Source organism: Triticum aestivum, chromosome 2A (assembly GCF_018294505.1).
Source record: "Triticum aestivum cultivar Chinese Spring chromosome 2A, IWGSC CS RefSeq v2.1, whole genome shotgun sequence".
Classification (NCBI taxonomy): Eukaryota; Viridiplantae; Streptophyta; class Magnoliopsida; order Poales; family Poaceae; genus Triticum; species Triticum aestivum.
In genome coordinates, this window is record NC_057797.1 from 240,078,220 (window position 1) to 240,092,833 (window position 14,614).

At 45.9% G+C, this 14,614-nt stretch overlaps 1 protein-coding gene across 2 annotated transcripts; it reads right to left on the minus strand.

Annotated features, from left to right (window-relative positions):
- Positions 1-6,918: 6,918 nt before the first annotated feature.
- LOC123188471 (uncharacterized) lies at positions 6,919-11,702 on the minus strand. 2 transcript variants are annotated; one of them, XM_044600609.1, is made up of 8 exons: positions 11,178-11,702; positions 10,479-10,618; positions 10,174-10,273; positions 9,993-10,091; positions 9,552-9,899; positions 8,896-8,988; positions 8,612-8,818; positions 6,919-7,471 (listed from the first exon to the last, which is right to left on the minus strand). In XM_044600609.1, the coding sequence occupies exons 1-8, from the start codon at positions 11,568-11,570 to the stop codon at positions 7,208-7,210; spliced, it is 1,644 nt and encodes a 547-aa protein (XP_044456544.1). In that variant the 5' UTR covers positions 11,571-11,702; the 3' UTR covers positions 6,919-7,207. The 2 variants fall into 2 exon arrangements, with proteins under 2 accessions (XP_044456544.1, XP_044456546.1); XM_044600611.1 differs by lacking the exon at positions 11,178-11,702 and having other exon boundaries at positions 10,174-10,262.
- Between the last annotated feature and the right edge of the window lie 2,912 nt (positions 11,703-14,614).

Here is a 14,614-nt window from a genome sequence, read left to right on the forward strand (position 1 = left end):
ACTATTCCATTAATTTGGAATTAACCATAAACACTTGCAAATATTTTCGTGCCTTTTTTGATTCAAATTTGGTCTCCAAACTTTGTCCTCATATTCTTTTATCGCTTTCCGAAGCTCCACCAAAAATCTCAACATTTTTGGTCACCCCTAAAACCTCGTCCTAGTTCAAACCATTTGAATTAAATTCAAATGAGTTTGAATTAAACTCTTCTATATCGCATGAAACTTCTTTTCTTGGGCTAAGTATAATTCTTAGACTCAGTAGGAGAAGTTTCAGCATTTTCCAAAACCCCTAGCTATTTCTTTCCTTCCCTTTTTTCTTATGTCTACTTTTCTGTAAAAGGGAAATAGCAAAAGGTTGGCCTTTTTGCTCCGAAGCGGCAACTAGCGGCCCAGCTAACCCTCCTAAGCTCAGCCAGCCCACCACCAGTTGGCCCAAGGCCCATTTGGACATTCTAACCCCAGCCCCGACCGAATCCCCCTCTCCTTCGATCTCTCCCTCCTTCGTTCCCACGCGCGCCGCCATCTCTCTCTCGCTCGCTATCCTTCCCCCCTCGCTCCTTTCCTCCCTTACCGAGCGCCGTCACCAGGATCCCCTCGCTCAACTCCTTCACTCCCTCGTCCTCCTCGACATCGCCTTCCTCCCAGCACCACGAGCCTGCTCCGCCGCCTCCTCACCTCCCATGCTGCTGCTGCGCCGGCCAGCGACCACCACTGCCGGAGCTCCTCCCCACGTCTCTATCTCGCCGAAGCTTCTTGCAGCCTCGCGCACCCGTGCTTCCGCAGCCCCCTCATCCAGGAGCTCCACGAGGAGAGGAGCAAAGACGCCCGAGCGCTCCTCCTGGCGACCCGCCACTCTGGCGAACCACACCGCCGGCGACCACCTTTCAGCAGGCCCCTCTGTCGTCGCCCCTGCCTCCTCGCTCACTCCACTTTGACCAGTTCACCAGGTCCCTTGCACCACCTCTGCGACATCCTCCTTTGCTCGCGGCTTCGCTGCTGCGCCTCCCTAGCCTCGCTGCCTCCGTGGGGCACATGTAGCACATCCACCTCGCCGTCGACCTGTTGTTGCCGTGGACCCAAGGCCACCGCACTATACAACTACGGCAAGATGCACCTGGGTTTTGCCAAGACTCTATGTTGGACCTTGTGGACGACTACAGAACCCAAGACCAAGATTTTCGCCAAGTTCCTCGACGACAAGTGCATGACTACGCAGATTGTACCAAGTACCCCTTCGTTTCGTTGAGACCGACAAGTCCGAAGACCGCGTGTACCTCTACTGTTTCCAAGTACCTCTCGGATCCGACAAGTACCCCGATGACATGTGTACCACTACGCCCGAAGACCTTGGATGCGCCAAGTTCTACTACATGGACCGCCAAATTCCTGTATCGGTGACTCGAACATCTACGAAAACGTGTTCCTCTGCCACCGTCTTCGGAATCTCCAAGAATGCCAAGTACCCCGACGCCCGATGCCTAGAACGACTACCGTTGTTGTGGATCCGACAAGACCAAGTGTATGACTACCGTTGACATGGATTCGTTAAGTTCCTCGATGATCGTGTACCACTATCGCTCCTCGAACAGGAACGACCATTTCCTATTCGACTCGTGAACCACTACTTCCACTACCATCGCCGAGGACCGATAGTACCACTACTTCTACTACCGTCACGAGAGCAACTACTTCCTCTACGAACTCGAACTGCTCGAGAATGCTCCCTTGGAAAGTATAACCACCGAGATGACGCCCGTGAACGCATGTTGTATGAGATGCACCGTTGTTTTGCCTCGAGTCTGAACTGTCGGTGCACGTTGCCCCTCTTTTGCCTTGCCACCGACATGTGGGAACCCGGTAATCGGGAGCACCCCACCATCCTTGCATGACACGCTCCCGTCACTTTCTTTTGCACCGACATCTCAATGAGTTGTCGGAACCGGAACGGTGCCATGGCACCATTTCGTTATCGTTGTCGTGGCACCCCTTGCGTTTCTGTCACGATGACAAATGCTTCATATAATGCTCTTATCAACATTTTCATAAAACTTGCATAAACTTGCATATGCCATCTACATCATGATAATAACATTTAAAATGTTTAAAATTGTTGTTTGCATTAAATTTCTAAATGCATATGGGTATTTACCGGAATTGTTGTTTGTTATTTCCGGCCTCATTTAAACTTGCCTAAATGTTTAGTTTACTTATGCTCCACCTCTTGCCATGTTTAAACAACATTTAATTTTGTTGAGTAGTTTAAACGGGAGAGAACTAAATAATTAAATGTTGTGTTTCGTCAATATGCAACTCGTTGCATATTGAGCTCCACTTAATTTGTAGGATTGATTGTGCACTTTGCCATGCCATGCTTCATTAAACCGGACATGCATCATCCTTCGTTGTGCATCATGCCATGTTTATGTGATGGCTGTTTACTATGTTGTTTGCTTCTTTCTGGTGTTGCTTCTTCGGGTTAGTTCCGATAATGTCACGTTGGTGAGGATTCGTTCGACTTCGTCCGTTTGTCTTCTTCATGGACTCGTTCTTCTTCCTTGCGGGATCTCAGGCAAGATAACCATACCCTCGAAATCACTTCTATCTTTGCTTGCTAGTTGCTCGTTCTATTGCTATGCGGTGATACCTACCACTTGCTATATCATGCCTCCGATATTGCCATGTCAAGCCTCTAACCCACCTTTCCTAGCAAACCGTTGTTTGGCTATGTTACCGCTTTTGCTCAGCCCCTCTTATAGCGTTGTTAGTTGCAGGTGAAGATGAAGTTTGTTCCATGTTGGAACATGGATATGTTGGGATATCACAATATCTCTTATTTAATTAATGCATCTATATACTTGGTAAAGGGTGGAAGGCTCGGCCTTATGCCTGGTGTTTTCTTCCACTCTTGCCGCCCTAGTTTCCGTCATACCAGTGTTATGTTCCTTGATTTTGCGTTCCTTACATGGTTGGGTGTTATGGGAACCCCTTCACAGTTCGCTTTGAATAAAACTCCTCCAGCAAGGCCCAACCTTGGTTTTACATTTGCCTAACAACATATCACCTTCCCTTGGGTTCTGCAGACTCAAGGGTCATCTTTGTTTTAACCCCCCCCCCCCGGGCCAGTGCTTGTCTAAGTGTTGATCCGAACCAGAGCCACTTGCGGTGCCACCTCGGGGAAACTTGAGGGCTGGTTTTAGCTGTACGTAGTGTTCATCCGGTGTTGCCCTGAGAACGAGATATGTGCAGCTCCTATCGGGATGTCGGCGCATCGGGCAGTCTTGCTGGTCTTGTTTTACCATTGTCGAAATGTCTTGTAACCGGGATTCCGAGACTGGTCGGGTCTTCCCGGGAGAAGGAATATCCTTCATTGACCGTGAGAGCTTGTGATGGGCTAAGTTGGGACACCCCTGCAGGGTTTTGAACTTTCGAAAGCCGTGCCCGCGGTTATGGACAGAGAGGAATTTGTTAATATTCGGTTGTAGAGAACTTGACACCTAACTTAATTAAAATGCATCAACCGCGTGTGTAGCCGTGATGGTCTCTTCTCGGCGGAGTCCGGGAAGTGAACACGGTTCTTGTGTTATGCTTGAATGTAAGTAGCTTCAGGATCACTTCTTGATCACTTCTAACTTCACGACCGTTGCGTTGCTTCTCTTCTCGCTCTTATTTGCGTATGTTAGCCACCATATATGCTTAGTGCTTGCTGCAGCTCCACCTTAATACATTTCCTACCCATAAGCTTAAATAGTCTTGATCTCGTGGGTGTGAGATTGCTGAGTTCTCGTGGCTCACAAATACTTCCAAACAGTTGCAGGTGTCGATGATACCAGTGCAGGTGACGCAACCTAGCTCAAGTGGGAGCTCGATGAAGATCTTTCCGTTGTTTTGTTTCGTTTCCGTTGATCAGTAGTGAAGCCCAGTTGGGACGATCGGGGATCTAGAATTTGGGGTTTTCTTCTTTTCTTTGGTTCCGTAGTCGGACCTTAATTGTATTCTGGATGATATATGTTTTACTTGTTTTTGTGTGAAGTGGCGATTGTAAGCCAACTCTTTATCCCTTTCTTATTCAGTACATGGGATGTGTAAAGATTACCCCTCTTGCGACATGATTACCATGCGGTTATACCTTAAAGTCATGCCTCGACACATGGAAGATATAGCCGCATCGTGGGTGTTACAACATGACCACTGATAACAAAATAAGTAGGCACGGGGGTGCAGTATTGTGACTTCAGCAAAAGAAAGAGAAGTACAGTTAATTGTTTGCATTTTAAGCTACACTTGAACCTTTTCCTAATAACTAGAACTGTTGTGATGTTGCTCTATTATAAGTGCCTTGCTTAAATGCTTGGTTAGATCGAGTGTATAACAAAGCGAAGACTAAATAAACCATGCTAGAAATAACATTCATGTGTTAAGCTTCAGATAAGCCGAATTTTTGTGATAAGCTTCTATGAAAATTACCTGGGGCTGGGAAGAAGCGAAGATGTAGCTATCCTGTGTTGTGCATGCAGACAATGCTTGTGTATAAGTTGCCGCATCTGCTATCTGACATTGAGCCCAGTTTTTATAACAATCAGAATTCATTATATTACAGGATCCTTTGCGTATTTAGCCTATCCTTACCGGCATCTGGTAAAAGTTGTGATCCAGGAGAAGAATGACGGTCTTATAGCTCTGGCATAACATTTACTGGTAGTTATAGCTTTCGGTGTGACTCTGCACCTTTTCATGTAATTGTGTTCCCCCAACGAACATGGTAGCAAGTATTTTGTGCTATCAAATTAAAATATGTATATACATCTTATTGTAGACAACAATCCACCATGTTTTCTATTAAAGGGGATTAAACCATGGATATTTTTTTCATCGGGCACATGAATTTAGCATGCCTTTGCGCCATCTGTGTCATTTACTGTTGCAGTTACTAAGCCTTTGTGCATTCCGATGCAGCTATACTGAAATACTACTTATGCCCATTTTAAACCTAGAACTGACTTTACATCATTTATGTTCTCATACGTTCTTCTAAATTTTAGTCTGCTTCAGCAATGCAATGACCTGCCACTCCATGTATATATGAAAAATGATCACAATTTGCAATTTCGCTGTTGTGATTTGGTCAATCCTTGGTGTTTCGATTCCTACTAATCTCTCTTTTCTTTGGCAACTGATGCAACCTGGAGGGCTGCCAGCCCAAGACAATATCGATACTATCCTTCAATAAAAAAATCCATGCATGAAGAGAAATTCGAAATAGTAGAAAAGGAGAAATCTTACCCGTTGAGTACGTTTCTCTCGCCCAAATGAGGAACCGAGGAAGAAAAGGGCCACACAGAGAATTGTTCGTGGACTGAGCTAAGTAGCATACGGGCCTTTCAAATACCTATGCCTCCATATGCACAACACATAGAGTTTTTTCTTTTCTTTTGTGCACATGGAAAATTGAAGTTTGGTACAAACACAGCTAAAAAATACATCCTTACCAGTCTATACATCTTATACAAACATGTTTTTCAACTCAGATTTCTCAGCATGATAATCATATGTTGAACTAAAAAATGCTTCCTTAACTGGTCTATACATGTTATACAAGTATGAAATTTTTTCAGACTCAGATTTAACACATGGGCTTTGTACTACCAATACCGAATATGTCCTTGCAAAATGAAACTATTTTCATCGACAACATGGCTTTAGCGTGTCTCTGCGCCATTTAGCGCAATGGGTCAACTATATTGTATACAACAATAGGACACAAACCAACAGCATAAACACCACCTGTGTAGTCCTCATGGACAGTGCAAACCTAGCCCTTACATCATCATCTGGCCAACTGTTGTGGGAAAGCTTCGACTACCCAACGGATTTTCTGCTCCCTGGTGCCAAATTTGGCTGGAACAAGGTCACCCGTTTAAATCGTCGGGTAATCTCGAAAAAGTGTACCGTTGATCCTGGGCTTAGCTCGTATAGTATCGAGCTAGAAACCAATGGCAACGGGATAGTTCTTAAGCACCGCAAATCCTCGCTAGGGTATCAGGTTGTTTATGCGCCCGAAACATCAACGATATTGAAACTTTTGCCAAGAATCCAGAAGTTTCTACAATTGGATCTGCGGGCAAAAGGTTCGATTGTCCCACTCTATGTTAATACCAGAGAAGAGGAGTACTACATGTACACTTCATCAAATGAATCATCTTACTCATTTGTCTCGCTAGACATTTCTAGTCAGACCCAGCTTAATATCTGGTTAGAGGCCGAATAATCTTGGCAAACCATATTTGCCTACCCTGTTGATTTCTGCGCTCCGACTATAACCTGCGGACCTTTCACGATCTGTGATGGCAGTGCGCAGCCACCCTGTGACTGCATGGAGAGCTTCTCTAAGAAGTCGCTATGGCATTGGGATTTTGGTGATCAAACACAAGGGTGCATCAGAAATACACCACTGTATTGCTCCAGTCACAAGAACACGACAAGTTCAACAGACACGTTTCACCCCATTGCTCGGGTTACATTGCCCTACAACTCACAAAGCGTAAACCTTGCTACCACTCATAGTATATGTGAGGAAGCTTGTCTCAACTGTGCTCCTGCACTGCTTATTCCTATGGCAATACCAATTGCTCTGTCTGACATGGAAAATTGCTTGGTGTAAATCGCAATGATGGCATTAAAATTGATTCTGAAGATATTCTTTACCTCCACCTTGCAGCCAAAGATCTGCCAAGTTTGCCAAAGGACAAAAGAAAACCAAATGTCAGAGTCGTTACTGCTGCGAGCATGAGCTGTTTTGGGTTACTAATGCTCATGGTGTTGCTAGTTCATATAAAGCACGCTCCATATGATGGATGGCGATCGCCGATACATCGACTCACTAGGGTTGCTCTAAGTAAAGAAGCCAAATACACCAAATTCAGGAATCAAACAGTGCCATTTAGAGAAGACGAAGCCTGTTAAACTGCAAGACTTTTACATAGATAATTCTTGAACATGGATAGCCTATAACGAAAAGGGTATGAACAAGAATCGCTTTAGAATGCTCCACTCACGACAGATACACGTTGCCCCTTTTATGTGTGCAAGGGGCGCCAACACCTAGTCACCTACCCCTCCTGAAACGCACCCATAATTTGTTTATTACAATCGCAGACTAAAGACTACCACGAGTGTGATATCTACTAGTCCGAGTAACTGTTAACTCTTAAAGTCCAGGAATTGATTCAAGGGTATACGTCTCTGACGTAGGGAGGCCATTCTCCGGGGTAGGATGCGTTTTTGACTGCTCCAACACGTTCAGCGTCTGAAGGTAGGAGTAGGAGGTGTTGCGATTCGGAGGCGGGCTTGGGTTGGTTATCTTGCTCGCCAGGAAACGCCGGATCAGGCCTCTAAGGAATGGAGCCATGGTGTCTGGCTCGTACTCCAGAAAGTACATGATCCCTCCCATGCACATGCAGAAAAGACCCACCTGAAATTTTCCCAATGTTACCAGTACTTTCAAAGAATCTGTTAAGCATGGAACAGAGCGATATACAATGAAAATACAGAGGAAAAAGTTGGTACTCGTATTTCAAGTATAGAAACAGATACTATCGCTATCAAGTGAAGATTACGCACTGCAACCCAGAGTAATTCTAGCAGATTTTTCTCATTATCTGCGGGTTTACATTCTTTTAAAAAACAAAACAAAATGAAAGGGACTTTCAACTGTTTGTGGTTACTGTGGCTGTTTGGTTCCAAACCTTGAGAGCCAAAGTTAAGATAAAACAAAATGAAAGACACTTTCAACTGTTTGCGGTTACTGTGGCTGTTTGGCTTCAAACCTTGAGAACCAAAGTTTGCGCTACCAGATTTTAGCCACCTTGACCAGATTTACTAACCATTTCATGCAGTTTATGCTCATTTTTTGTAGCCAAACCCTGATAGCCAGTAAGACCACCTGGATTATAATGACCCAAAAATATGACACAGACCAAAGACACCAAACAGCTAGTTACTTCCTGAGACACTACACAAAACTTACCATGTCAGACTGCCAACATGATACCCTCTTGCAGTTGCACTTAATTGTTGGAACTAATCCAGCATCTAGAAGTCAAGTCCCGATCACCACTATCATTTAACCTAGCTAAAGTTATAATACTGATTCTTCAAAGGCTATCTTCCACAACAATTTGTATCTCAGCAAACTGCACTATAATACTCCCTCCGTTCCTAAATATTTGTTCTTTTAGAGATTTCAAATGGACTACCACATACGAGTGTATATAGACATATTTTAGAGTGTAGATTCACTCATTTTGCTCCGTATGTAGTCACTTGTTGAAATCTTTAAAAAGACAAATATTTAGGAACGGAGGGAGTATTTCTCAACACGACCTCTACGTAGTTTAAAGGATCCCTTGCGGTGATCAAGGCAAAAGGCACACTGCTATCACCATAAAATGTCCTACTTCTTGGGTAAAGGATAACTTTAGTTGACATTGTCTTTCACTCAGGTCACATTAATTAAATACCAACTAAAGGACATAGTACAAGCAAACTTCAAATAGCTTCTCTTGAAGAGCTGAGGCCAAAGGAAAAAAATATTGGCTACAAAGAAGCTTACCTCAGCATTTTTTATATTTGGGAGGAGGTGGCGGTTGATCAATATATACCATAGAGATTCTCCAGCACGGGGAAGTACATAGAGAGCTAACTCCGCTCGTCTTGCTTTATTCTCCAGGAGAATCGAAAGACCAGACAGTAAACCACCAAACCAATACACAAGTTTGTGGTCTTTGCTTGCAACTTTACGGTGCAAACAGATGGCAGACTAGCAATGATGCCAGAAATGTATTACAATCATGAAAGAATGATGTGGAAAGGAACATGCTAGTTACTGATAATTACCTGGAAGAGAGTGACAAACGCAGACAAAAAAGTGGTAGAGCGAACTGCACCCACAAGAGCACGCCAGCACGTTGCAGCTGGGGATTCCAAAAACTATTTGATCAAGCAATTTTATGTATTAGATAATCGACATTGGAGATGGGTATGAATGAACAGATATACTCCCTCTGAAACTAATATAAGACGTTTTAGGTCATTACTTTAGTGACCTAAAACATCTTATATTAGTTTACAGAGGGAGTACTAAATAATACTCCCTCCGTCCCAAAATAAGTGACTCAACTTTGTACTAACTTTAGTACAAAGTTAGTACAAAGTTGAGTCAATTATTCCAGGACGGAGGGAGTAACAAATAATGAGGCTAAATATTTAAGCCAATATAGGCTGTTTAGGACTTGGGGGCCAATATTCTATTTCACTGGTAGAATAAAACTCAAAGAATGAACCAAGCACATTTGCAATTAGAGAAAGTTAAAGACGTACAAATATGGTGGACAATACAATTTGAAGGTACTTGTAAGATTAGTTTTTCTTTGAAGCATCAAATTTTCTAGGAAACAAGCATACCACACACATGTTAATGCAATCACGTGCCAAGTTTCAGTTTTACAGCAGTCTTCGACTATATAGAGGAAATATAGTTGGCGACAAGTTACCTTTTGAAGACGTAGAACAACAAAGGGGACAAATGTCAATGAGAAATACAGAGGGAACGTTTTCTTGAATGTTGATGAAGTGACAGTAACATTATGAGCCAAGCACGATGCTCCGTCAGGATGAATAACAGAGCATGGAATAATTGAGGGACTTCTTGTTAAATTTATCAAATTTGAATTCTTCTTGTTTGCGAAATAGGCCGAGAGGCCAATGAGATCCACATGGCCACCTCTGCAGCTATCTCTGACAGCCTTGTAAACAGGTTCTGCAACTGGTCCTGTCTTTTGGATGAAGTCTCGGTAAGATTTTGGTAAGCTTTCAGGCCTCATTACAAAAGCATACATAATCTGCAATGATAAATCAAGTGATTACACAAGCTTTTCCCTCCATAACAAAATCCTCATTAGATTAAAGCAAGTCAGCCATTTTCATTTAGTTACCTGGGCAGATGCGACAGAAAAAAGTAATGCATCTCCATGTCTCCAATGGCTACCCCAGAAGTGGAATCTATTTTTAGACTTTGCAGAGTTATATGCACACTGAAAGGATCAAGCAGTACAACATGAGGACGATATACTTTACACGCAAGTTAAATACAAAATTACTCCAGTTGTTGCTTACCTGAGCAAGCCTTGCTAAAAGATATAGAGAAAGGGTGCGTCTCCTACTCGAATCATCTAGTGCTAGTATCGCCAAGCCTGCCACTGAACCTGATAATATTCTGCTCCATCATGCCCTTCAGTTGAGTCATGAATATGTTTGACAAAAATCGTATAACAGAAAGTATCCTATTTTGAACCTCTTCAGGGACATTCCCAGGTCCAAGCACTGATTAAGTGATTAGCGCACACTTATTTTGAACATGTGTCGTAATCAATCAAATAAGAGGGATGTAAACAACGGGGCATAAGTCTCCAGTTACTTACGCATTGAATGGTGTTTCCTTTTTGCGAAATCTCCTAAGGAAACATCGCAGTGCATGATATGATCCAGTGAATCCTCCAAAAAGTAACCCTACCCGGCAAGCTTCCTCCCTTACTATTAGATCTTTCTCCGAAACCAGTTGCTGTAGATAAATAGAAGATTTGAGCGAGAACAAATATTATTTGGTACAATCTACATTTCTATTTTTCACTCATTGATCAAAACAGAGGGAGGTAAAAAAACGGAGATGAAAACTAATGAATCGGTGAGAAGGACAGAACAACAGCAATAAAACACAGCTGGCCTACAAAAGAACATTGCTATTTTTCTGGGAAGGGGTGTGAGTGTGGGCAACACAAGAGGAAGCAGACCAATTCAATGCATAGCAGGAAATATTCTGTAAGGACATCAGTTAAAGCAATCAGCCTGAGTAGCACCATGTACTACTGTACTTATTATCCCCGCTACAGACACAACAGCTGGACAGAATATTTTACTCGTACACAACAAATAGTAGAGTCAACTCACTGCCCCTTATTCGAGTAAGTAATAATCATAGAGATGGTGATATCACCTAGCTGTAACATATCCACATACATTATAGCAACCAATTCGGACTAAACCCAATATATACTGTAGATTAGATATGAAGAAGAAGAAGTAATCGCAGAAGAAGAAAGAGTTGGTAAGGTTTTGGGGACCTTGAGATCGAGGAGCGAGGCGTAGGATCTGCGGCGCGCGAGCTTGAAGGCGCGCAGGAGGATCCCGATGCCGACACGGACGCCGTAGGAGAGCAGGAAGGTCTGGCACAGGTTCCCCGCCGCGTGCGCCGCGCACGACTCCCCCTGGTGCACGCAGCACCCCCACCCACCCCCTTTGGCGGCCTCCTCATCCCGGCCGTGGCTCTGGTGGAGCTCCTGGATGGCCTCGCGCAGCCGCTCCTCCGCCTCCCGCAGGCGCCTCGCCGCCGCCTCGGGCACCTGCGGCTGCGATGGAGGCGCGGCGGGCGGGGGAGGAGGAGGAGGAGGGCGCGGGCCGAGTGTGGGCTCCGCGCCGGCGGAGAGGTCGAACGAGGGCGTCGAGAGGAAGGGCATGGGGCCGTGGACCGGGGCTCCGGCGGGTGCGTTCCCTTGGCTTGGCTTCTGGGGCTCGTCAGTCTGATTCCGCTGCTAGCGTGTCTTGCTCTCGCTGGGGTTGAAGAATTGATGGCTAGCAGTTTCGTTCGTAAGGAAGAAACCAGATCCTCTACCGTGCCAGAAGGCACGTCAGAGGTGCCGTGCCTTCGTGCTTTCCAGCAAAACAGCGCACTAAGCTCAAAAAAAAAAAAAGCCTACCAGCAGAACGGCCCATCTAATCGGCAATGCTATTTTGATTGAGTTTTCTGTTTTTTTTTTGAAAGGAACGCATTGCATTTCCAAGTTACACTGGACCAACCAAATCGGCGGCCATAGCACGGGTTACATCAAACGGTGGGTCTGAATGCCACACAAGTTGGCTCCCTGGTTCAGCATTCAAACCTATAGCAACAAGGAAATGAGCCGGGAGATTACATGCTCTAGGACAGAACAAGACTTTTTGATCAATAAAGCCCAACTGCAAGAGGTATTTGGCTTCACGGAAGAGCACACCAAGAGCACTACGGTCCTGAGTTGTGTCATTCATGGCAAGCTGGAGAGTCTGGCAATCAGTCTCATAGTGCACACGTCCCATCCCAAGTGATTCAGCAGTCTGGATGGCCTTCAATAACGCTTCAGCCTCCCCATGTAGCGCGCTACTCAGGTTCAGAAGCCTACCTGCTGCTGCCAAAATAAACTCTCCAGAGTTGTCCCGCGCTACTAGACCCCATCCTCCCTCTCCTTTATCAGGCTGGAACGCTGCATCTACGTTAATCTTAATTGTATTCGACGGGGGAGCAATCCATTTGGGAGATAGGGTTGGGGTAGGGGCTCGTTTCTGCTTGCCGACCAAGAACTCCATCCACTCCTTCGTCAGATATCCCACTCGAGCACTAAAGACCTCTGCGTCGAGGCGTCTCTTCTGATGGTTTGCACTATTGCGCTCCGACCACCAGGCCCATAGCAGGCAGATTGTACGCAACTTAATTTCCTCACGAAGCTTGAAAACCGCTGCTAGCACTTCATAAGGGGTGTCACATAGCAGGAGTTGTTGCCTGGTATACTCAAGACCGCAGTAACGCCACCTGATCTTGACCTCCTTGCAGCGCAGGAATAGATGACCCCCATCTTCAGCCTGACGGTGGCATAGTGGACACAGGACATCTAGCTCCACGCCAAGTCTTTCGACATTACGGAGGAGAGGGTGGCTATTTAGAGCAAATCTCCACATCAAGTGATGGACCCTAGGGGGGCAAGGTGTAACACCCCGGATGTAACTTTCCCTATTTGTACTCCAACTCTTGTCGTTTCCGGCGTTAAGTTATATTTATTTCTCGGGTTCGGGTCTTTGTCTCCGTGTGTCGTTTTCGTTTTCATGCATCTCATATCATGTCATCATGTGCATTGCATTTGCATACGTGTTCATCTCATGCATTCGAGCTTTTTCCCCGTTGTCCGTTTTGCATTCCGGCGCTTCGTTCTCCTCCGGTGGTCATTTCTAGCTTTCTTTCGTGTGTGGGGATTAAACATTTCCGGATTGGACCGAGACTTGCCAAGCGGCCTTGGTTTACTACCGGTAGACCGCCTGTCAAGTTTCGTACCATTTGGACTTCGTTTGATACTCCAACGGTTAACCGAGGGACCGAAAAGGCCTCGTGAGTGTTGCAGCCCAACACTCCTCCAATTTGGCCCAAAACCCACCAAACTCTGCTCCATCACCTAGAGCGTTCGATCACGATCGCGTGGCCGAAAACCGCACATCATTTGAACTCTCCTAGCTCCACTTATGCCTATAAATAGCCCCCCCGGTTTTCGGATCATCTCCTCCTATGAAACCCTAGCAAAAAAAAGAATCCCCGCGCTGGCCGGACACGTCCGATCCGACCGGACGCATCGCCGCAGCCAACCCGCCGTTGCCACGTGGCCTCCGCCACCTATCGCGCCGCCGGCCGGGAGGCCCACGCCCGGCCCCCGACTCCGCCACGCGGGCCGCCGCCTCGCGCTCGTCTCCGCCGATAGCGCCCGCCTCCTCCGCCCTCTTCCTCGCGCCCGGTGGCCGGAGCCACCGCGCCGCCTCTCCGGCGCCACCGCGCCGATCGCCAACTCCGGCCGTCGCCGGCCTCGTCTTCTACACCGGCGGCCGCCGCCGCCCGCCGCCTCGGGCCACCGCTCCGCCCCGAGCCGGCCGGCCGCCGCCCCAGCCTCTCCTCCACTCCGGCGAGCTCCCCACGCCCGGCCTCCTCCTCTCCAAGTCCGGCAGCTACAGTAACGGTGGCGAACCTTGGGAACCGCGCCAGATCCAGATCTGGAAAAAAAAATCATCTCGGTTGACTTTTCTTCCCCGAACCCTAATTTTTGTGCATACTTTGACCGGTGATATCTCTGCATTCGTAGCTCCGTTTTGGACGTATAGTATATCAAAATGTTCGCCTCGACGAGTACATCATTTGATTCCATTGCATCATTTCATTTGAGCTCATATTGATGCCGGAATTGCTGCTAGAAGGGGGGCTTCGTGAGATATTTGTCAGATCTGCTAGTTTCATGTTAGACTTTTGTCATTTTTGCCATGATTGTTGTGTGCATGATATGCGTGTGAGTCCTTCATATATTTTGTTAAAGATTTTGTCTTCTTTCGAGAGGTGCAACCCATGCATTTTTAGGATGTGTGTGGTGACTTGTGCAAGCTTGCAAAGTGAGGCACCCGGTAAATCTGTTTTCAGGGACTTAGTAGTTTTCACTAAGTCTGGGATTATTTAGTTCATGATGCCATATGTTCAGCTTGTTTCCTAGTGATCCGTGCCTCTTTTGAGGATGATCAGTAAAGGAGTTTTGTTAATCATGTTATGCTCTATCCATCCATGTCTTTGTTTGCAATTATGGAGCACCCTAGCTTGAGTCAATCGAGCTCTACTTTTGCTTCGTGGTGAATCTGGGCAGATCGTCAACTCGTTTGCGATTTTGCCGATGTTATTGTAGTTGATCCGTGCATGCTATGCCATTGTTCTTGCCATGTCTAGCTA

What these genes read in the sequence shown, in the direction of transcription:
- LOC123188471 (XM_044600609.1), bottom strand. Translation starts at nt 11,570, where the DNA reads ATGCCCTTCCTCTCGACGCCCTCGTTCGACCTCTCCGCCGGCGCGGAG. An exon ending in AAGGAAACACCATTCAATGC is followed by an intron (nt 10,274 to 10,478) that starts GTAAGTAACTGG and finishes ATGATGGAGCAG; the next exon opens with AATATTATCAGGTTCAGTGG. An exon ending in TTTCTGTCGCATCTGCCCAG is followed by an intron (nt 9,900 to 9,992) that starts GTAACTAAATGA and finishes TTATCATTGCAG; the next exon opens with ATTATGTATGCTTTTGTAAT.